Source organism: Bombina bombina, chromosome 3 (genome assembly GCF_027579735.1).
Source record: "Bombina bombina isolate aBomBom1 chromosome 3, aBomBom1.pri, whole genome shotgun sequence".
Classification (NCBI taxonomy): Eukaryota; Metazoa; Chordata; class Amphibia; order Anura; family Bombinatoridae; genus Bombina; species Bombina bombina.
The window spans coordinates 686784569-686809973 of record NC_069501.1 but is presented as its reverse complement, the minus strand read 5'-3'; the positions used below and the strand labels follow the sequence as shown (position 1 = coordinate 686809973).

The window sequence follows — 25405 nt, the reverse complement described above, 5'->3', positions numbered from 1 at the left end:
CTGTCGATTTACCACCTGGGTGCAGCTTTTTTTTTAGCCCAGCAATGCTTTTCACAGAGAAGAACTTTCCTGTAGTATATCAGTCTGAGCCCGCCTATTACGGTCAGTCCAGCGCCAAAATACCAGGCAATTCCTCTATGAACAAGGAACACAGCAACTATAGACAATAGTTTCGGCCTTCATTGGGCCTCGTCAGTGAGGTGTAGCGATATATTCTCTCTCTCTCTTCAGTATATATATATATATATATATATATATATACATACATACAATGTAAAAGTTAGGAGCCAGCACGTGCACTTCCAAAAAGTTATATATATCTTGCAGAGAAGAAGGCACTCACCGTTTTAAAGTACAATGCTTTATTCAACGTTGAATAAAGCATTGTACTTTAAAACGTTGAGTGCCTTCTTCTCTGCAAGATATATATAAATAAATATATATATATATATATATATATATATATATATATATATATAAATAGACAAATGGCTTGCAACTCGCTGGACTTTTAAATTTAAATATTTGTGATGTTTCAGGGACCGTATCCCCTTCCTCAGACAGTCCCCGAAACGTCACAAATAAAGGCACGTAATTTAAAAGTCCAGCGACTGCAAGCCATTTGTCTACTTCTATTCATGTTTTTGCATGCACCCTGGCAGGTTGACCTAGTTGTGCGAGTGCTCTCCAGCTGCTCATATTTATATATATATATATACATATATATACACAGTATATATACAGGGCCGTCTCTAGGAGAGGGACAAGCGGGCAGCTGCCGGGGCGTCAGGAGAGATGCTCCTATTGCAGAAGAGCCAGACAGCCTCACCCACCTCAGTTAAGCTGATTAGTTGGAGGGAGGAGGAGGACAGCTGGCATTTCTACTCTGACACATCTCTATTGCTATTTAGTGATGTCACAAACTGAAAATTTTCCGTTCGCGAAGGGCGGACTCGAACTTCCCCAACTGTTCGCAAACGGGCAAACCGGGCGAACCACCATTGACTTCAATAGGCAGGCGAATTTTAAAACCCACAGGGCCTCTTTCTGGCCACAATAGTGATGGAAAAGTTGTTTCAAGGGGACTAACACCTGGACTGTGGCATGCCGGAGGGGGATCCATGGCAAAACTCCCACGGAAAATTACATAGTTGATCCAGAGTCTGCTTTTAATCCATAAAGGGCATAAATCACCTAACATTCCTAAATTGTTTGGAATAACGTGCTTTAAAACATCAGGTATGATGTTGTATCGATCAGGTAGTGTAAGGGTTACGCCCGCTTCACAGTGACAGACCAAACTCCCCGTTTAACGCACCGCAAACAACCGCAAATTGTCCATTTGCACAACCACGAGATAGATAGATTTGATAGATACATAGATACATAGATTAGATAGATAGATCAATAGATGCAATATACATTTGATAGATACGATAGATAGATAGATTTGATAGATAAATAGATAGATTTGATAGATATATAATTTCCCAGATAGAGAATTACAAGACATGCGGTCTGGGACCCATGGTAAGGTTCCCAGAGGCAGTTGTGGCGCCAGGGAACGTGTATATGGCATGGATTTTAGGAACCGGGAGATGGAAAAAGATGCTTGGTCGGTCCTCCTACTTCAAATTTGGGGCACTGCGCGTGCAATCGTGGCCGGACTTTTAGCCGACGGACAATTGGCCGATGGACATTTGTCCGACGGACATTTGGCCGAAACACAAGTGGCTGTCACAAAACAGTCCGGCCACGAGATAGATAGATTTGATAGATAGATACATAGATTAGATAGATCAATAGATACAATATACATTTGATAGATACGATAGATAGTTAGATAGATTTGATAGATAAATAGATAGATTTGATAGATATATAATTTCCCAGACAGAGAATTACAAGACGTGCGGTCTGGGACCCATGGTAAGGTTCCCAGAGGCAGTTGCGGCACCAGGGGACGTGTATATGGCATGGATTTTAGGAACCAGGAGATGGAAAAAGATGCTTGGTCGGTCCTCCTACTTCAAATTTGGGACACTGCGCGTGCAATCTACTGTGCCACCAGACATGAGTGGTGTGTAAAGTAGTACTATTCTGATCAGTTTAATACCTGTTACTCCCCCTATCGGGGAGGTGTATATGGCATGGATTTTAGGAATCGGGAGATGGAAAAAGATGCTTGGTCGGTCCTCATACTTCAAATTTGGGGCACTGCGCGTGCAATCTAATGTGCCACCAGATAGGAGTGGTGTGTTAAGTAGTACTATTCCTATCAGTTTAATCCCTGTTAAGTGTCTTTTTTTTGTTTTGTTTTTGAAGCCACAGTGCAGCACCAGAGGCCAGAAAAATTTGGTATGTACATATGCCTGAAAAAATAGGTATTGTTGCAGCCGCTGCTGTAGCAGCGGCCAGAAAAATTTATGTTTGTTTCCCAGGCAGAAAGTGCCCTAAAACAGTGTGGCTTGAACCCTAGTTGGTGGCGGATAAGTCACGCAAGTCATCCGGCATTTGAAGATAAAATACAGCAGCATGTGGATCTTTTTAGCCCAAGGCAGCTCATCTCATCAGGCCTTTTTTACTCAAATGTATTGCCCAATGTCAGTCCCTTTGGGATCCATCCCTCATTCATCTTAATAAAGGTGAGGTAATCTAGACTTTTTTGACCTAGGCGACTTCTCTTCTCAGTGACAATACCTCCTGCTGCACTGAAGGTCCTTTCTGACAGGACACTTGAAGCGGGGCAGGCCAGAAGTTCTATTGCAAATTGGGATAGCTCAGGCCACAGGTCAAGCCTGCACACCCAGTAGTCAAGGGGTTCATTGCTCCTCAGAGTGTCGAGATCTGCAGTTAAGGCGAGGTAGTCTGCTACCTGTCGGTCGAGTCGTTCTCTGAGGGTGGACCCCGAAGGGCTATGGCGATGCATAGGAGTTAAAAAGCTCTGCATGTCCTCCATCAACAACACGTCTGTAAAGCGTCCTGTCCTTGCTGGCGTGTTCGTGGGAGTCGGAGGATTACTTTCAGCTCTTCCCCTGTTAGATTCACGTTGTGCTGTGACATCACCCTTATACGCTGTGTAAAGCATACTTTTTTATTTATTTTGGAAATGCTGCATCCTTTCCGACTTGTTGTAATTCGGTAAAATTTCTGGCACTTTATGCTTATACTGGGGGTCTAGTAGTGTGGAAACCCAGTACAGGTCGTTCTCCTTCAGCTTTTTTATACAAGGGTCCCTCAACAGGCATGACAGCATGAAAGACCCCATTTGCACAAGGTTGGATGCCGAGCTACTCATGTCCCATTCCTCGTCCTCAGTGATGTCACTGAAGGTATCTTCTTCCCCCCAGCCACGTACAACACCACGGGTACCAGATAGGTGACAACGAGCACCCTGGGATGCCTGTTGTGGTTGGTCTTCCTTCTCCTCCTCAAAGCCACATTCCTCCTCTGACTCCTCTTCCTCACAATCCTCTTCCAGCATTGCCGCAGGTCCAGCAAGCGATGCTGATAAGGCTGTTTCTGGTGGTGATGGTGACCACAACTCTTCCTCTTCATGCTCATCTACGGCTTGATCCAGCACTCTTCGCAGGGCACGCTCCAGGAAGAAAACAAATGGTATGATGTCGCTGATGGTGCCTTCAGTGCGACTGACTAGGTTTGTCACCTCCTCAAAAGGACGCATGAGCCTACAGGCATTGCGCATGAGCGCCCAGTAACGTGGAAAAAAAATTCCCAGCTCCGCAGAGGCTGTCCTAGCACCCCGGTCATACAAATACTCGTTAATGGCTTTTTCTTGTTGGAGCAGGAGGTCGAACATTAGGAGTGTTGAATTCCAACGTGTCGGGCTGTCGCAAATCAAGCTCCTCACTAGCAGGTTGTTTCGCCGCTGGATATCTGACAAGTGCGCCATGGCCGTGTAGGAATGCCTCAAATCGCCACACATCTTCCTGGCCTGCTTCAGGACGTCCTGTAAGCTTGGGTACTTATGCACAAAGCGTTGTACGATCAGATTACACACATGTGCCATGCACGGCACATGTGTCAACTTGTCCAATTTCAATGCCGCCACCAAATTACTTCCGTTGTCAGAAACCACTTTGCCGATCTCCAGTTGGTGCGGAGTCAGCCACTGATCCACCTGTGCGTTCAGGGCGGACAGGAGTGCTGGTCCGGTGTCACTCTCTGCTTTCAGACAAGTCAACCCCAAGACGGCGTGACACTGCTGTATCCGGGATGTGGAATAGTACCTGCGGAGCTGGGGGGGTGCCGTTGATGTGGAGCAAGACGCAGCAGCAGAAGAGGACTCAGCCGAGGAGGTTATGGAAGAGGATGGAGTAGGAGGAGTAGAGGAGGTGGCAGCAGGCCTGCCTGCAAGTCGTGGCGGTGTCACCAACTCCTCCTCTGCAGAGCCACGCATTCCATGCTTGGCAGCCGTCAGCAGGTTTACCCAATGCGCAGTGTAGGTGATATACCTGCCCTGACCATGCTTTGCAGACCAGCAATCAGTGGTCAGATGGACCCTTGCCCCAACACTGTGTGCCAGACATGCCATTACTTCCTTTCGCACAATTGAGTACAGGTTGGGGATTGCCTTTTGTGAAAAGAAATTTTGGCCGGGTACCTTCCACTGCAGTGTTCCAATAGCTACAAATTTTTAAACGCCTCAGACTCCACAAGCTTGTATGGTAAAAGCTGGCGGGCTAAGAGTTCAGACAAGCCAGCTGTCAGACACCGGGCAAGGGGGTGACTTTGTGACATTGGCTTCTTACGCTCAAACATGTCCTTGACAGACACCTGACTGTGGCAGATGAGCAAGAACTGCTCTGGAAGAGAGACGGAGTGGCGGATGGTTGAGAGGGGGCAAGGAGGACAGCAGTGGTTGACGTGGCTGAAGTTGCTGGACCAGGAGGAGGATGGCGGCTTTGAGTTTGTGTGCTGCTGTTGATCCCATAGGTGTTTGTGATGTGCGATCATGTGCCTTCGCAAAGCAGTTGTACCTAGGTGGGTGTTGCACTTCCCACGACTCAGTTTCTTTTGGCACAGGTTGCAAATGGCATCGCTGCTGTCAGAGGCAGACACACAAAAAAAATGCCACACTGCTGAGCTCTGCGATGACGGCATTCTGGTGGTGGCAACAGCATACGTTGATTGGCGTGCTGTCTGGCTGACCCCGGGTGCCGATGCATGCTGTCTGACTGTGCCACTAGCTCCTTTCAACAACCTCCCCCTGCTTCCAACTCGTCTCCTCCTCCTCTCTGTCTCCCCATCTGAACTTTCCCCCTGTTCTTCTTCTCTTCTAGCGGGCACCCACGTGACATCCACGGACGCATCGTCATCATCAACCGCTTCACTTGTATCTGACAAATCAACAAAGGAAGCAGCAGTGGGTACAACATCATCATCATCACACCATACCTCCATGTCTGTAATGCTGCCTGACTGAGACATATCACTGTTATCTACATCCTCTGTCAATGATGGTTGCGCATAACTCATTTCTTCCAACTGATGTGTAAAAAACTCCTCTGACACATCAAGTGAAGCGACTGTGGTGCTAGTGTTGGTGGTGGCGGCAGGCGGGTGAGTGGTGGTAACTTGAGAGGTGCCTGAAGATAAGCTGGAGGATGGTGCGTCAAGGTTCGGAGCGGAAGCTATAGAAGATTGGGTGTCCTGTGTTAAAATGTCAACTATGTCCTCCTCAGAACTTTTCGAGTTCATGGGATGTGGCCTCTGAACACTGGGCATTATTCTATGGCCAAAGGGAATCACAGCGCCACAACGGCACCTGCGGGGTGGCCTGCCTCTGCCTGTCATTTTTTTTCAAATGTACACTTACACTACTATTAAACAAGATATGAGTGGTGGCACTGGGGAAGTGGGCACAGTATACGCTGTGAGCCTGACACAAAAAAGCAGACTGATGTTTGACTGTCCAAAAAGTTTTTATTTTTTTAAATGTACACTTACACTACTATTAAACAAGATATGAGTGGTGCCACTGGGCAAGTGGGCACAGTATACGCTGTGAGCATGGCACATACGCTGGCAGGCAGGCAACTGCAATTAGATTACACTAGCAGACTGATGTTTCACAGTCATTTTTTTTTTTTTTTTTTTAATTATTTACACTACTGTTACACCAGATATGAGTGGTGGCACTGGGCAAGTAGGGCGGGCACACACGTTGGCAGGCAGGCAAATGCAATTAGAATTACACTAGCAGACTGATGTTTCACAGTCAAAAAAGTTTTTTTTTTAATTATTTACACTACTGTTACACCAGATATGAGTGGTGGCACTGGGCAAGTGGGCCTGGCACACACGATAGCAGGCAGGCAACTGCAATTAGATTACACTAGCAGACTGATGTTTCACAGTCATTTTTTTTTTTTTTTTTAAATTATTTACACTACTGTTACACCAGATATGAGTGGTGGCACTGGGCAAGTGGGCCGGGCACACACGTTGGCAGGCAACTGCAATTAGATTATACTAGCAGACTGATGTTTCACAGTCAAAAAGTTTTTTTTTAAAAATGTACACTACTGTTACAACAGATATGAGTGGTGGCACTAGTTGGCAAGTGGGCCTGGCACAGTCAAAAAAGTTTTTTTTTTTTAAATTTATCAACAAAGAAGAATATCCCCTATGTTATGATCCCAGACCAAATAAAATGTCCACTGTTTAAGGCACAACACAAGCACATAAGTTGAAGTAAAGTGATTCAATCATACCTTTATTATGTGACTACCATGAGACACAGGTGTGTGGACTGTGACGTCATTGCGCCAGAAGGGCGTTAAACGCGTCAGCTGATGTCACACTCCACACACCTGTGTCTCCTGGTAGTCACACCACTATTGTATGCAGAGTGTTTGTCCGACATGCCATAATAAAGGTATCATTGAATCACTTTACTTCGACTTATGTACTTGTGTTGTGCCTTAAACAGTGGACATTTTATTTGGTCTGGGATCATAACATAGGGGATATTCTTCTTTGTTGACAAGTATACCTGAGAACGAGCAGCCTGGTCTGCGAACTTAGGTTTGTGCCAGGAGAGGCGCCGACACAGCTTCCCTGTATGTTCCCATTTAGACCTAACCGTTCAGTATTCTTAACTCTCACCTACCTGTATACATGAACATTTTTTTAAATTTACACTACTGTTACAACAGATATGAGTGGTGGCACTAGTTGGCAAGTGGGCCTGGCACACACGCTGGCAGGCAGGCAATTGCAATTAGATTACACTAGCAGACTGATGTTTCACAGTCAAAAAAGTTTTTTTTAAAAAAAATTTACACTACTGTTACAACAGATATGAGTGGTGGCACATAGCAAATGGGCCTGGCACAAACGCTGGCAGGCAGGCAACTGCAATTAGATTACACTAGCAGACTGATGTTTCACAGTCAAAATTTTTTTTTTAAATTTACACTACTGTTACAACAGATATGAGTGGTGGCACTAGTTGGCAAGTGGGCCTGGCACACACGCTGGCTGGCAGGCAGGCAACTGCTATTAGATTACACTAGCAGACTGATGTTTCACAGTCAAAAAAGTTTTTTTTTTAAATTTACACTACTGTTACAACAGATATGAGTGGTGGCACTAGTTGGCAAGTGGGCCTGGCACACACGCTGGCAGGCAGGCAACTGAAATTAGATTACACTAGCAGACTGATGTTTCACAGTCAAAAAAGTTTTTTTTAAATTTACACTACTGTTACAACAGATATGAGTGGTGGCACTAGTTGGCAAGTGGGCCTGGCACACACGCTGGCAGGCAGGCAACTGCAATTAGATTACACTAGCAGACTGATGTTTCACAGTCAAAAAAGTTTTTTTTTAAAATTTACACTACTGTTACAACAGATATGAGTGGTGGCACTTAGCAAGTGAGCCTGGCACACATGCTGGCAGGCAGGCAACTGCAATTAGATTACACTAGCAGACTGATGTTTCACAGTAAAAAAAGTTTTTTTTTACAAAATTTACACTACTGTTACAACAGATATGAGTGGTGGCACTAGTTGGCAAGTGGTCCTGGCACACATGCTGGCAGGCAGGCAACTGCTATTAGATTACACTAGCAGACTGATGTTTCACAGTCAAAAAAGTTTTTTTTAAATTTACACTACTGTTACAACAGATATGAGTGGTGGCACTAGTTGGCAAGTCGTCCTGGCACACATGCTGGCAGGCAGGCAACTGCTATTAGATTACACTAGCAGACTGATGTTTCACAGTCAAAAAAGTTTTTTTTTTTAAATTTACACTACCGTTACAACAGATATGAGTGGTGGCACTAGTTGGCAAGTGGGCCTGGCACACAAGCTGGCAGGCAGGCAACTGCAATTAGATTACACTAGCAGACTGATGTTTCACAGTCAAACAAGTTTTTTTTTTTTTAAATTTACACTACTGTTACAACAGATATAAGTGGTGGCACTTAGCAAGTGGGCCTGGCACACACTCTGGCAGGCAGGCAACTGCAATTAGATTACACTAGCAGACTGATGTTTCACAGTCAAAAAAGTTTTTTTTTTAAAAAATGACACTACTGTTACAACAGATATGAGTGGTGGCACTAGTTGGCAAGTGGGCCTGGCACACACGCTGGCAGGTAGGCAACTGCTATTAGATTACACTAGCAGACTGATGTTTCACAGTCAAAAAAGTTTTTTTACAAAATTTACACTACTGTTACAACAGATATGAGTGGTGGCACTAGTTGGCAAGTGGGCCTGGCACACACGCTGGCAGGCAGGCAACTGCTATTAGATTACACTAGCAGACTGATGTTTCACAGTCAAAAAAGTTTTGTTTTTTTTAAATTTACACTACTGTTACAACAGATATGAGTGGTGGCACTAGTTGGCAAGTGGGCCTGGCACACACACTGGCAGGCAGGCAACTGCAATTAGATTACACTAGCAGACTGATGTTACACAGTCAAAAAAGTTTTTTTTTTTTAAATTTACGCTACTGTTACAACAGATATGAGTGGTGGCACTTAGCAAGTGGGCCTGGCACACATGCTGGCAGGCAGGCAACTGCAATTAGATTACACTAGCAGACTGATGTTTCACAGTCAAAAAAGTTTTTTAAAAAAAAAATTTACACTACTGTTACAACAGATATGAGTGGTGGCACTTAGCATGTGGTCCTGGCACAGACGCTGGCAGGCAGGCAACTGCAATTAGATTACACTAGCAGACTGATGTTTCACAGTCAAAAAAGTTTATTTTAAAAAAATGTACACTACTGTTACAACAGATATGAGTGGTGGCACTAGTTGGCAAGTGGGCCTGACACACACGCTGGCAGGCAGGCAGGCAACTGCTATTAGATTACACTAGCAGACTGATGTTTCACAGTCAAAAAAGTTTTTTTTTTTTAAATTTACACTACTGTTACAACAGATATGAGTGGTGGCACTGCAGGCAACAGCAATTAGATTACACTAGCAGACTGATGTTTCACAGTCAAAATTACACAGGCAACAAAAAAAAACGATGTTCTAGCCCTAAAAGGGGCTTTTTGGGGTGCTGTCCTTACAGTAGAGATCAGATGAGTCCTTCAGGACTGTAGTGGACACTGAATACACTAGCCTAGCTATCAATTTCCCTATAAAATCAGCAGCAGCTACACTATCCCTCTTCTCACTAAGAATGCAGGATCAGAATGAATCTAAAAATGCTGCTGTCCAGGAGCTGGGAGGGTCTGGGAGGGAGGGTCTGCTGCTGATTGGCTGAAATGTGTCTGCAGACTGTGAGATACAGGGTCAAAGTTTACTCAATGATGACGAATAGGGGGCGGATCGAACATCGCATATGTTCGCCTGCCGCGGCGAACGCGAACAAGCTATGTTCGCCGGGAACTATTCGACCGGCGAACTATTCGCGACATCACTATTGCTATTGCGCATCTAGGAAAAGAGATTGAAGCGAGAAGCAGACAGCAGGGCTAGTAAGTAAAATATGTTGTGGCTGTAGTGTAGACAAGATTGAACTTTAGAATCAGGGTGGGAGTAGGCACAGGCAGGAGAGTAACTTTGGGAACACCTGGAGCGGGCTCACTGCAGCATTCTCTGGTTCTGATGCTTTTACAGCAGTATTTCTGTCACATAGTGTGCTTGAATGTTGATCTACTGAGGAGATTTTTCCTAATAGGTCATCAATCTGTATCCCAACTGAGCACGGAAGGAAAATCTCCTCAGTAGATCAGCATTGAAGCGGACTGTCATTATGCTCAGTGCTGCTGACAGGCAGAGCAAGAAAGAAGCAAACTAAGATGTATCTGCAGTTCCCTCCCATGCGTGTAAGGTAGGTGCTGGGGTACTTTCCCCTGCTGCAACAGCGTCTAAATGCTTATATTACTGCTTCTGCTTATTTAAAATGTTGGAAGTCATAATGCAGGCAGCTCACCCTGCCGTTTTTGACTCTTAAGTTTTCAACCATTTCACTGCCAAAGGGCATTACTGTCTGCAGTGAAATGGGTAAAATCAATTTACTGAAATGTTGTAATCGCATCCCAACACTCATAAGAATAATAAATGTAAACTTAATTTAATTAAACTTAAGGAAAAAAGAATGGAATGGAATGGAATTATCTAGTTTAAAAAAAACAACAACAAAAAAACACAAACAAAAAAAACAAAAATCCTCAGTATATTTGACTTTTATGTATTTGTGTGCTTTTGTACATGAATATGTGTATTTTTTTTCTCATTGTCTGTATCTGTTATTATGTGCTAGTGTATGTGTGTGTTGGTGTCTGTGTGTGTGTTTGTTCACGAGTGTATGTAATTATGTTTATGTGTGTTTGTGTATTGCGTGTGTTTGTACATTTTTATATTTGTTTATGGTGTCTTGTCTGTGTGTATTTTGTGTGTGTGTGTTTGTAGGAGTGTATATATTTGTGTTTATGGGTGTCTGTGAATATGTATACTTATTTTGCTTGCGCAAGTATATATGTTTTTGTTTATGGGTGTCTCAGTATTTGTGTGAGTGTATGTAATATATTTTGTGTGTGTGCAGCATGCAAATGTATATATTTGCGTTAATGTGTGCCTGTATCTGTGTATGAATGTATATTTTGAGTGTATGTATTTGTATTTATGGGTGTCTGTATCTGTGTTATATATGTCTATTTTGTGTGTGCAATGCATGTGTCTTTATCTGCATGTGTGTGTGTGTGTGTGTGAGTGTATGTATTTGTGTTTATGAGTGCCTATATATGTATGTATATATATATATATATGAAAGAAAAGAATACACTCTCTTAAAATACACTCATTTAAAAGTATATATGTACATTTCATAGTATAACAAAAAGATACAATGCAATACATAACCAAAAAGAAAATATATGGCCAACTACACATTCAATCATGAAATAAAAATAGAAATAAAACCACATATGTACTGATCAAACAATGTATACTTGTGTGTACTTATTTACTTATTAACAGCTAGATTATGAGTTTTGGGTAATACTGAAAAAGCAGCGTTATCAGGTTATAACGCTGCTTTTTCACTACCACTGGTATTACGAGTCTTGCAGATTTAAGGGCACCGGACACTTTTTTGGCCTTACCGCAAATCAACTTACGCAATTTGTGTATAGTCGGTACACCATATCCCGTCAAGATTCGTACCGTATTTTAAAGTCAGTAGTTATGAGTTTTACACTACAAAGCCGTAGCATAAAACTCATAACTAAAGTGCTAAAAAGTACACTAACACCCATAAACTACCTATTAACCCCTAAACCAAGGCCCTCCAGCATTGCAAACACTAAAATTAAATTATTAAACCCTAATCTGACGCTCCGGACATCGCCGCCACTATAATAAACATATTAACCCCTAAACCGCCGCACTCCCACCTCGCAAACACTTGTTAAATATTATTAACCCCTAATCTGCTGTCCCTAACTTCGCGGCCACCTACATACATTTATTAACCCCTACTCTGCCAACCCCTATTTAAAACTAAATACTTACCTATAAAATAAACCCTAAGCTAGCTACAATATAACTAATAGTTACATTGTAGCTAGCTTAGGGTTTATTTTTATTTTACAGGCAAGTTTGCATTTATTTTAACTAGGTAGAATAGTTACTAAATAGTTATTAACTATTTACTAACCACCTAGCTAAAATAAATACAAATTTACCTTTAAAATAAAACCTAACCTAAGTTACACTACCACCTAACACTACACTACAATTAAATAAATTCACTAAATTACCCTCTTAAGGACATATGACGGAATTTTTCCGTCATAAAACAATTGAGCAAACTGAAAGCTGTGTCCTTAAAGGGTTAAATACAATTAAATAAATTGAAAACAATTAGCTAAATTACAAAAAACCCCCACCAAATTACAGAAAATAAAAAACAAATTACAAGATCTTTAAACTAATTTCACCTAATCTAATAGCCCTATCAAAATAAAAAGCCCCCCCAAAATAAAAAAAAAAACCCTAGCCTAAACTAAACTACCAATAGCCCTTAAAAGGGCCTTTTGCGAGGCATTGCCCCAAAGAAATCAGCTCTTTTACCTGTAAAAAAAAATACACACAACCCCCCCAACAGTAAAACCCACCACCCATACAACCAACCCCAAATAAAACCCTAGCTAAAAAAAACTAAGCTCCCCATTGCCCTGAAAAGGGCATTTGCATGGGCATTGCCCTTAAAGGGCATTTAGCTCTATTGCGGCCCAAATCCCTAATCTAAAAATAAAACCCACCCAATACACCCTTAAAAAATCCTAACACTAACCCCCGAAGATCCACTTACCAGGAGAAATCTTCATCTAAGCGGCAAGATGTCCTAAGAAGCCGGCAGAAGTAGTCCTCCAGACGGGCAGAAGTGGACCTCCAGACAGGCAGAAGTCTTCATCCAGATGGCATCCTCTTCCAATGACGACTACCCGACGAATGAAGGTACCTTTAAGTGACGTCATCCAAGATGGCGTCCCTTAGAATCTGATTGGCTGATACAATTCTATCAGCCAATCGGAATTAAGGTTGATTGGTGGTGAACTGGGGGGAGGGGCTTATGTATATATTTATAATGTTTCACTGTTTCTTTGTCTGAGGAAGGGGTGAAAGCCTCCAAACGTCACACAGTAAAGCTAATTTGAAACTTTTAAATCCAGAGAGTGCATTCTTTTCTTTCATTTATTGTATCCTTGGTGCACCCTGGTCTAAGTACAGCTGAGTCTGCAAGGGTTTGTGAGAGTGCTGCTCTCTTCAAATTGGATATATATATATATATATATATATATATATATATATATATATATTTATATAAATAAAGAATACATACAGTTCTTAGAGCACCCTGGCAGTTGTTTACCGATAGTGGGAGTGCATACACACCATCTGTTTTATATATATATATATATATATATATATATATATATATATATATATATATATATATATAGATAGATATATACTGTATATATATATATACCTATATATAATCATATATATATATATATATATATATATATTATAGGGATAAATATATTTGTGCAAAAAAACACATATATATACTTCTAGTAGAGTTAACGCTCGAGGGTGTGCATTAAATACTGCTACACTTGTAATCTGGCCTAAAATGTTCAATCATGAATAGTACTTCCATTATTTATTTTCCCTGCCTGTAATTTTACCTTGAAGAATATGCCTTTTCCACTGCCCCCAAGAGCATAGAGTGCATTGTGCTTATTTCTTCTCCCCATAGACATTAATGCAGCGTATAAACTGGAGAAAAAACACTTATTGCTCACTTGCTAACCCGAAACGCATTAGCCAACTCTGATAACTCAAAGTTAATTATGAATTTTTTACATTCCAAGGTCCTACACATAGGATAAAATGTTCTATTTATTTTTTAAAAGATATTTCTATATATATTTGATGTGCTTTTTTGTAATATATATATATATATATTTATATATATATATATATACAGTGGGGCAAAAAAGTATTTAGTCAGCCACCAATTGTGAAAGTCCTCCCACTTAAGAAGATGAGAGAGGCCTGTAATTTTCATCATAGGTATACCTCAACTATGAGAGACAAAATGTGGAAAAAAATCCAGACAATAACATTGTCTGATTTGGAAATAATTTATTTGCATATTATGGTGGAAAATAAGTTTTTGGTCACCTACAAACAAGCACAATTTCTGGCTCTCACAGACCTCTATCTTCTTCTTTAAGAGGCTCCTCTGTCCTCCACTCATTACCTGTATTAATGGCACCTTTTTGAACTTGTTATCAGTATAAAAGACACCTGTCCACAACCTCAGTCACACTCCAAACTCCACTATGGTGAAGACCAAAGAGCTGTCGAAGGACACCAGAAACAAAATTGTAGACCTGCACCAGGCTGGGAAGACTGAATCTGCAACAGGCAAGCAGCTTGGTGTGAAGAAATCAACTGTGGGAGCAATAATTAGAAAACGGAAGACATACAAGACCATTGATAATCTCCCTCGATCTGGGGCTCCACGCAAGATCTCACCCCGCGTGGTCAAAATTATCACAAGAACGGTGAGCAAACATCCCAGAAGCACACGGAGGGACCTAGTGAATGACCTGCAGAGAGCTGGGACCAACGTAACAAAGGCTACCATCAGTAACACACTACGCCGCCAGGGACTCAGATCCTGCAGTGCCAGACGTGTCTCCCTGCTTAAGCCAGTACATGTCTGGGCCCATCTGAAGTATGCTAGAGAGCATTTGGATGATACAGAAGCGGATTGGGAGAATGTCATATGGTCAGATGTAACCAAAGTAGAACTGTTTGGTAGAAACACAACTTGTCGTGTTTGGAGGAGAGAAAATGCTGAGTTGCAACCAAAGAACACCATACCTACTGTGAAGCATGGGGGTGGCAACATCATGCTTTGGGGCTATTTCTCTGCAAAGGGAACAGGATGACTGATCTGTGTACATGAAAGAATGAATGGGGCCATGTATCGTGAGATTTTGAGTGCGAACCTCCTTCCATCAGCAAGGGCATTGAAGATGAAACGTGGCTGGGTCTTTCAGCATGACAATGATCCCAAACACACCGCCCGGGCAACGAAGGAGTGGCTTCATAAGAAGCATTTCAAGGTCCTGGAGTGGCCTAGCCAGTCTCCAGATCTCAACCCCATAGAAAACCTTTGGAGGGAGTTGAAAGTCCATGTTGCCCAATGACAACCACAAAACATCACTGCTCTAGAGGAGATCTTCATGCAGGAATGGGCCAACATACCAGCAACAGTGTGTGACAACCTTGTGAAGACTTATAGAAAACGTTTGACCTCTGTCATTGCCAACAAAGGATATATAACAAAGTATTGAGATGAACTTTTGATATTGACCAAATACTTATTTTCAACCATAATTTGCAAATAAATTCTTTCCAAATCAGACAATGTGATTGTCTGGATTTGTTTCCACATTTTGTCTCTCATAGTTGAGGTATATCATTGATGTAAATTACAGGCAATTGCACAATTGGTGGTGGCTGACTAAATACGATTTTTCTTTGAGTGGAATGGGATCCTCAGTATATAGAATTAACAAGGGGTTAAATCACCCCTTGTTAATTCCGGTGAGTGCCTTCTATTTTTTGTTATATTTGCATATTTGTAGTGCACCCCGGTACAACAGTCGTCGAGAGTGCTAAGCCATACTGAACTTGCATATATATATATATATATATATATATATATATATCGATTGGATGATCTGAGTCACGTGATGTTTCATGTCTCACAAAAAAAAACCTCCTGCATAGTAGGACGCCAGGTTCAAACGGAGGCTGCAAGAAAGTTGTGCAAAGACTGACCTTAATGAGGATCGAGCTCAGGCCGGATTGCGGTGAGTCTAGGTCTGTTTGACCGCCGGTATACATCTCTGCTGTTTCTCACCGCCAGAGCCTCTCTATGGAGCTCGTGAGTGGATCACTGAAATGGTCTTCTTTCCTTGGCTATACTGTATCATTTTACTGGCGTGTATAGGGGAGATTACTGGAGAGTCGCTTCTTGTACTTAAAAGTTTAACTTTTGGTATCTTTTCACTGTGACTTTAACCCTACTATTTGTATCTCCACTGCATCACTGGAATGTGGGATAAAATTGTTGATTGGAACTGTTAATCCTTATTCATTAACTTTATTTATATATATATATATATATATATATATATATATATATATATATATATATATATATATATATATATATACTGTATATGCATACAAATATTTAGACAATTATATGCATGTACTGTATATATGTTGCGGGTAAAGTCAAATATTGGGTAAACCTAGCATTACCCGGGGAAAAATGGAGATTACCCAAGCGGCTGTGGGTAAAGCCCGATGTATGATCATAAATCCTCTCAAAGTGCAGAGTCACTGCATCAAACATATATAGCATGCACTGTAATTCCCCCATCTTCACTATCTTTTTTGCCTCTGCCTGGGGGGTTCCAAGGTCCCCTTGTAAACCACATTCTCCAAGGTTCACTTGGGGTGGATGCCGGAGGATCGGCGGGCACCTTCCTTGAACCACCCAGGCGGAAGCAAAAGAAATAGTGTACATGGGGGAATTATAGTCATCAGGCTTTACCCACAGCCACTTGGTTCCTGTCTGTTTTACCCGGGTAATGTGGGATTTCTTACTTCAACCCGTAATATTTATACAATATAGCCCTTTCCATTTAAATACCTTGTCATATACCATATTCCTTTTAACCCTCATAGCTTTTTTTTTTATAATTATATGAATTTTTTATTAGATAGTGCATATATGAGTGTAACACTGTATTTTAATGTATATATGTTGTGCTTAGTGCAAATTTTGTTTTTAGCTCTAACTCATGATGATTTCATTCAGGATAACCCGATGAGTGCACATTTAGTTTGCGCTTGTACTTTCATATGTACACAAGTTAGCACATGACTGAAAAAAGCCAAACTTAGAATAACACTATAACGTATTTCACTATAGGCTTCAATGGAGTGCGAAAAGTGTGGGAGGGAAGTAACACCCTTACTCCCACGCAAACACAATTGCGTTTAACCAAGTCCGCTAAAAAGAAATGAAATAACATTATTTCACATTCCAATGTTTTTCACATTGAAGAATATGTTTTATTTATTCTTAAAGAAACAGTCAACGTCATAATTGTTGTTGTTTTAAAAGATAAATCATCACTTAATTACCCATTCCCCAGTTTTGCATAACCAAAACAGTTATAATAATACACGTTTTACCTCTGTAATTACCTTGTATCTAAGCCTCTGCAGACTACCCCCTTATTTCAGTTCTTTTGACAGACTTGCATTTTAGCCAATCAGTGCTCACTCCAGGGTGAATTCACGTGCATGAGCTCAATGTTATCTATATAAAACACATGAACTAATGCCCTCTAGTGGTGAAAAACTGTTAAAATACATTTAGATTAGAGGTGGCCTTCAAGGTCTAAGAAATTTGCATATGAACCTCCTAGGGTTAGCTTTCAACTAAGAATACCAAGAGAACAAAGCAAAATTGGTGATACAAGTAAATTGGAAAGTTGTTTAAAATTGCATGCCCTATTTGAATCATTAATGTTTTTTTGTACTTGACTGTCCCTTTAAATACATATTTCTATATATATCTGATGTGTTTTTAGTAAAATATATCTATCTATATATAGGTATATACAGATATATATATATAAGATATCTATTTATAAATACTTAGAACATATTCCCCTATCTTAAAAACATTGGAATGTAAATTATTTACCATACAAATTCAATTGCGCTCAAGCAAAGGCGTTTACTTGCAACTCTCAATATGTGCGCTACTTCCGACATACGCAAAGAGCCGTGATAAACCTCTAATTGCTTGCATGCAACATTTAGTGAGCCATTTGTAATCTAGCCCTATATGGTGTTGCAGTGAACAGTGTAGAAACTCATTTACATCTGGCCAAACCTGCCATAGCTGTGTAGATAAGACTTGATAACTTCAAGTATCTAACATTAACCTTTTCTTATTTATAGGACACTTTCACCTAGATTTAGAGTTTTGCGGCCAAAGGGGTGCGTTAGCTATGCGTCTTTTTTTTCTAGCACTGCTTCTAAACAACGCTGGTATTTAGAGTTCTCTGAAGGGCTGCGTTAGGCTCCAAAAAGGGAGCGTAAAGGCATATTTTCCGCCACTTCAACTCTCAATACCAGTGTTGCTTACAGTAGCGGCTAGCTGGAAAAACATGCTTTTGATTACTTTGGGGCATGCCCCGCAAAAAGCCCTTTTAAGGGCTGGTAAAAGAGCTGGTTTATAATAGGGTAGGGACCTTTATTATTTTGGGGGGCTTTTTTATTTTATTAAGGGGCTTAGAGTAGGTGTAATTAGCCTAATATTCTTGTAATCTTTTTTATTTTTTTGTAATTTAGTTTAGGTTATTTAATTGTATTTAATTGTAGGTACTTGTAGTTAATTTATTAAATTTATTTATTGATAGTGTAGTGTTAGGTTTAATTGTAACTTAGGTTAGGATTTATTTTACAGGTAATTTTGTAATTATTTTAACTAGGTAGCTATTAAATCGTAATTAACTATTTAATAGCTATTGTAGAAAACGAACAATATCCCAGAAGGGGATATGAAAGCGCGCTGAAAATGAAATAAAAAAATGTCAAAAGGTTAAACTTTGTAAATGGAAAAAAATGGATCTACCGTATCAACTTCTAGATGTGTCCATAGAAATCAGTGTTTAAATGGAGAGAAGTAGGTAATCTTCTTCTTGCGTGTGGTGAAGCCAGGCAGCTCCTCTTGATCCCGGAGAGTGAGGGAAGGCTGTTAGAAAACAAAAGATAGAAAGAGGGCGCCACAATAGCGTGATATCATCTGGTCATACAGGTATAGGTGTGGACAGGTAATATGCTTACCAGAACGTAAGGCACTGTGCTGTGACCAGTGCGTAAAAGCTTGCTAGCACTTAACAGTGGCTAGTACACTGTGGAGAATGTGCTCTTTGGGATCTTCTCCTGATTCTCACTTGGTGTACACCTCCTGGTGACTTGGTTTCAATTGAACAAAAACTTTGCGTGTTGTTATGTAAATACTGGAGTAACACAACACGGACAACTTCTCAAATAAAATTGCTTTATTCTTATGACGCGTTTCTCAACCCAATGATTGCATTTGCTTTTTTATCTGAAGAAACGACCCAGTTGAGGTTGAGAAACGCGTCATAAGAATAAAGCAATTTTATTTGAGAAGTTGTCCGTGTTGTGTTACTCCAGTATTAACATAACAACACAAGTTTTTGTTCGATTGAAACCAAGTCACCAGGAGGTGTACACCAAGTGAGAATCAGAAGAAGATCCCAAAGAGCACATTCTCCACAGTGTACTAGCCACTGTTAAGTGCTAGCAAGCTTTTACGCACTGGTCACAGCACAGTGCCTTACGTTCCGGTAAGCATATTACCTGTCCACACCTATACCTGTATGACCAGATGATATCACGCTATTGTGGCGCCCTCTTTCTATCTTTTGTTTTTATTTAATAGCTATTGTACCTAGTTAAAATAAATACAAAGTTGCCTGTAAAATAAATATAAATCCTAAAATAGCTACAATATAATTATTCGGTATATTGTAGCTATATTAGGGTTTATTTTACAGGCAAGTATTTAGCTTTAAATAGGAATACTTTAGTTAATAATATTTAATTTATTTCGTTAGATTAAAATTATATTTAACTTAGGGGGGTGTTAGGGTTAGACTTAACTTTAGGGGTTAATACATTTATTATAGTAGCGGCGAGGTCGGGCGGCAGATTAGGGGTTAATACTTGAAGTTAGGTGGCGGCGATGTTAGGGAGGGCAGATTAGGGGTTAATACTATTTATTATAGGGTTTGCGAGGCGGGAGTGTGGCGGTTTAGGGGTTAATACATTTATTAGAGTAGTGGCAAGGTCTGGTCGGCAGATTAGGGGTTAATAAGTGTAGGTAGGTAGCGGCGATGTTGGGGGGGGCAGATTAGGGGTTAATAAATATTATGTAGGTGTCAGCGATGTTAGGGGCATCAGATTAGGGTTCATAGGGATAATGTAGGTGGCTGCGGTGTGCGGTCGGCAGATTAGGGGTTAAAAATATTTATTATAGTGGCGGCAATGTGGGGGGACCTCGGTTTAGGGGTACATAGGTAGTTTATGGGTGTTAGTGTACTTTAGAGCACAGTAGTTAAGAGCTTTATAAACCGGCGTTATCCCAGAAAGCTATTAACTACTGACTTTTTTCTGCGGCGGGAGTCTTGTCGGTAGAGGGTCTACCGCTCACTTCAGCCAAGACTCTAAATACCGGCGTTAGGAAGATCCCATTGAAAAGATAGGATACACAATTGGCGTAAGGGGATCTGCGGTATGGAAAAGTTGCGGCTTGAAAGTGAGCATTAGACCCTTTCCTGCCTGACTCTAAATACCAGCAGGCGGCCAAAAGCAGCTTTAGGACCCCTTAACGCTGCTTTTGACGGCTACCGCAGAACTCTAAATCTAGGCGTGAGTTTGAGTTTTTTGTGGAATTTGTAGAAAATAGAGCACAGAGAATATCATGGAGTAATTAAATAGATGATGGGAAAAAATAACTCCATTATAAACCTAAAAGGATATCGCTTATACATATAGTTGACATTTGTGGTGACTGATAACTGACAATATGTTAAAATGGATTCCTTTGACATGCAATATTATCAACCCAAAGGGTAAGCTGAATGTTGGCTTCGGTAATGGTAAATAAAAGTTTTTAGCTATTTCTGCAAATGAATTCAGATGTATATAGATGAGAAGGCAGCTGCAGGTCAGGAGCGAGTCTGGGTCTGTAGCCAGGAGATGTCAGTATAACAGTAGAGCTGACTGAGCATAATCCAAAAGAGTAACCATATTTTGTGAGCCATTTTTCCTTAAGGATCAATGGTATAAAGCTTGAGGCAAAATACAAATTCCAATCATCAGTCAAAGTTCAATCCAGGCAGAACTAATATAAACAAAAATTACTAGGTTCATAATACAAAAATAACCATGCATCAAATAAAAGGAAATGCAGTTGTTTTTTAAAGGGTGCTTGATCAATAACAATCTCCAGCTGAAAAATTAGGTGAGCAAAATTAGAAGCCAAATAAACATAATTACACACAATCACAGAATCACTTTTGCTTCTAGTTCTATTCCCAATGCAGCTTAAGGAGAAAGACTTGCTAGGGGTCGTACAACTTCAGACCAGAGGATACAGTGGTTTGTGAGTTCATAAGAACTTCTTAGAATAATTTGAAGGAAATCTGACATCTTGTTTAGGTGATTAGTCATTATGGATAAGACATGGAATTACTACGGAAGCAACGTGGCTCTCAGAACCCTCAGATATGTTGTCTCCAAGCAAGTGCTGGCAATGTAATAACATGAAGAGGGAATTTTGATGACTGACTTTCTGCAACTGGAATCCTTAACAGTCAACCACTATGTCGACTTGACTGGAAAACTGCACCAAGCAATTAAAGACTTGAATTAAGAAATTGCTCTCATGCAAAACTGCTTTTTTTTACCTTTGCCAAAGTATGATTTAAAATACTGGATCACCCCCGCCATATTCATCTGACCTTGCCCCCAATGATTATTACCTGTTCCCACCTTTGAAGGATCACTTGCATAGAATACATTTTTAGAGAGATGATGAAGGATAGCAGCTGTTCATCTGTGGTTGGACAAAGAACAACTTCTTTTTGTTTTTGCAAGGCATAACAATGTACAACATCGTTTGCAAAAATGTGTTAAAATGAAGCATAATTATATTGAAAAATAAACAAACATTTTTTAGGGTTTAAGTGTTTTCTTTTCATGCCAGGAACAGGCTTATTGCCCTACATTCGTAAATCTGTATTAAAATTCCTGCCCAATAATTCAAAAGACTATAAAAATGCTAAATTGTCAATGGTGCACAGAATATGAGGCCTAGTAAAAACTGTATCATGGTTATTTTTGTATATTTTCAATAGAAAATGGTGGTAATTTAACAACGTATGACTTCCTAATAATGTAAAAATAGTTTATCTTTTTAACATGTGTTATGATATGAAGTATAGATACAAATACCTTTATATACTGTAACTATGTGGAATATTTATCAAAAGTAATTTATAAAGTTATGAAAAACAAGCATCAATACAAGGTAATTCTGGAACCAGAAAAACATCTTAGATACAGAAAGCAAACACTTTGCCCTGCATACAGTAAGAAAAAAAATGTTTATTCATCAAGCAAACATGCATTCTAAATAATTTCCTTGTTTCTCTAAAGACATTAGAAGTCCAGTTTTATAAATAAAGCACACAAATACAATACATTACATTTATGTTTGCTTATAAACCATTTTCAACACCATAATAAAATGTTTTTTTATATATTTTTCCCTCAGAGCCTTTGTCTTATTAGCCATAATTGTCTTTAAGTGATATAACATTTATGATTGACAGAAACATTTAACTAATTAGAACTTACCATCCATATCTAGACGTTGCATGATGATGGCTAACTCAACCTCACTGGGCATGTAACCCAATGATCGCATAGCCATACCCAGCTCTTGCTTAGAAATAAATCCATTTCCATCACGATCTAAGACTCGAAAGGCCTCACGGATTTCTATCACAAAAAAGAATAATCTGTTAATTATTTGCCTTTTAGTAAAATAATGAATTATTATAAGAATTATATTAAACAGTGTTATTTTAGGGCATTTTAACACCAAAAACTATTTTTTTTGCCTGTATTTGAATTGCCATCTTGAAAACATAGAACGTTTACTAAATATGGGCTAGCATTCAAGTGAAATATAGCACAGGAACAGGATATAAGCAATATTGCTAGACCTTGCCAAAACTAGCGCCCATCTTGATATTAAAAGTCCATGGTAAATCTCATTTACCAGAGAAGGTTTAGCGTGGCCGACATTGCTGTAACACATCCTATACTTTCAATGGATAGGCCCAGATTTATTGAATGGTGGATAGGGGCATACACCTTTGCCACTGTGTGCTACTAGTGGGCAGCTGTACGCTGTCTTCATTTATCATTGCACAAAATGGAAAGTGTGCATCACTCCTCCCTGCTTGTGCGCAGTCAATCACGCATGAGCAGGGGCTGTCAATCTCTCCGGTTTAAATGTCCGAGGGGGATGGAGATATGACACATAATAACTAGCGTAATGGGTTAAGAAGCAGCAGTCTGACACTATCCAACAAAGATAGAGAGTAAGCCCAACTGTAAAATAGCCCTAAGATAAACCACTTTTTTTTAATATTTTGTATATAGATAGATGATATATATATATATATATATATATATATATATATATATATATATATATATATATATATATATATGTGTGTGTACACTGATATTTCAATCAATTGATATGCAGGGTATTACTTCCTATATAAAAAAAAGAATATTGAATGAAACATCTTTAACTCTGTGTGACACTTAACCTCATTTTGTTTCAGGCTTTAGAATGTGAGTACTGTATTTTAAGTGTTTTAACAGTTTTTTTAATAAAACAATATTGCACTATTTTTTTATTTGTTTTTTTTTTTGTTTTTCCTTACATATTCTGATGAGCAATTCTTCATGAAGTGATGACAACAAGAGAGTGAGAAGTCCTACCTAACGCCTTGATGACCTCAGTCATCTATACACGCAGCACTTATTTCATTTCTGATTGAGGTTCTGTAAATGAACTGTCTTACTAATGGGGAACTTGGGACACTAGCTGATGAATATTTGCACTGTTTCATCTTTTTGATCTCAATATATAGAAATAGCTGTTTAAAAATTAAAAGATCATTTTCTTTTATGTGAAAAACATGGGAATATAAAGTTTTTCTAACTCACCTTAGGGTTTAGTGAATAGGATCTATCTCAATATCAGGTTAGTGTGCGAGCAATAACTAATAAGGCTTTTTGTAGCGTGTCCTATAGAAGTCTATGGGGAGGAGTTAGCATGGTTGCAATATCCGAATAGTCTTACTCTTTCGTTCATGTGCTAACTTTTTACTTTCAACTTGTAATATGTGCACTACTCCGGCCACTCTAAATTTTCACTTTAAATGCCCAAAGTGCTAAAGGAAAAAAAAAATTAGAGCACCACTTGTAATTAGGGGGAAAAGGATGTGAATTGTCCCAGAAAGACATTAATGGCTTAGGTCAGGGATACCACCATACTGCTTGGTTCACTGGCTGAAACTGTAGCACTTTGTTTCTCTTATGATTTACAGCCATTCATCAGGATTTAAGCTTTAATTGTTTATAAAGGGGGGGCGGGGTATTTCCCTTTAATTATTAAAAAGGTAGCAGATTATCACTTGTTTGGGCCCAAAATGTTAACTAGGTTATATGACTCTTGAAACACATCAACATTTAACAAATATTTAAAGCAATTAAAGACTTTTCAAGAGAAATATAAAGGATTTCATGTAGTGGATACAGTAGATAAAAAAGCCAAGTGAGGAGTAGTAGTAGTCTGGGCAGAGTAAAGGGTGGGTAATGTAACTGTAATCAATGGCTTTATATTAGGGCAACTAGAAAAGTAAAGTGGACAACATGAAAGTATGGTTCAGCGAACAATTAACAGACTAATGACATTTTGATATAGAAACTCATAACTGATTGAAGTTCAAGAAACATGAAAGTGGAAAGGATACATTAATAATTTGTTTCATCTTGTGTGAGAACTTGACATTTTTTTTTTAATATAATCTTACAATTAAGGAACAGGCAGCTGATGATAAAAGCAACTATGGAGGTGGAGATGAAAATATATGTGTGTGTTGCCAACAGAGAAATGGAATTCAAATTTTCAAGAGTGCATTAGGGTTTTCAATAAGGAGAAAAAGTATAAAGTAACACTGGGACTAGTTATGACCCTTGTGGGACTCCAGCTGGAAATATGTTATATGAGGTGTAAGAAAATACATTTACAAAGTTTAAATTTAAAAAAAGATGTGAAAATGATGTCTCAAGGGCTTTTGTGAAATGTTACAAAGATATATATTCCTCTCAAGTAATAGATAAAAGGAGTAATATAGATACTTTTAGGGCTAAGGTGGACTTGCCACAATATCTCAAAAGAAGAAATAAGTATTATCAAATGACATAAAATAAATCACCTGATCTACATGGTTTACCTACAGAATTCTATCCAATTTTAATTGATAACTTTACTGAACCATAGTATTATAAAGAATAATCTTTTAAAGATCCAAATATTTCTAATCATTTTAAAGCTTCAATTATAGCAATTATATTAAAACAGGAAATAAATTCTGTGTTA

At 39.5% G+C, this 25405-nt stretch overlaps 1 protein-coding gene across 1 annotated transcript in view; it reads right to left on the bottom strand.

Moving 5' to 3' along the window:
* Positions 1–25405, bottom strand: part of CALN1 (calneuron 1) — a 761947-nt gene that overhangs the window by 615633 nt on the left and 120909 nt on the right. Inside the window, exon 2 of the mRNA XM_053707465.1 lies at positions 22576–22719. Coding sequence (XP_053563440.1) covers positions 22576–22719 — 144 coding nt within the window. The remainder of the gene's footprint in view (positions 1–22575; positions 22720–25405) is intronic.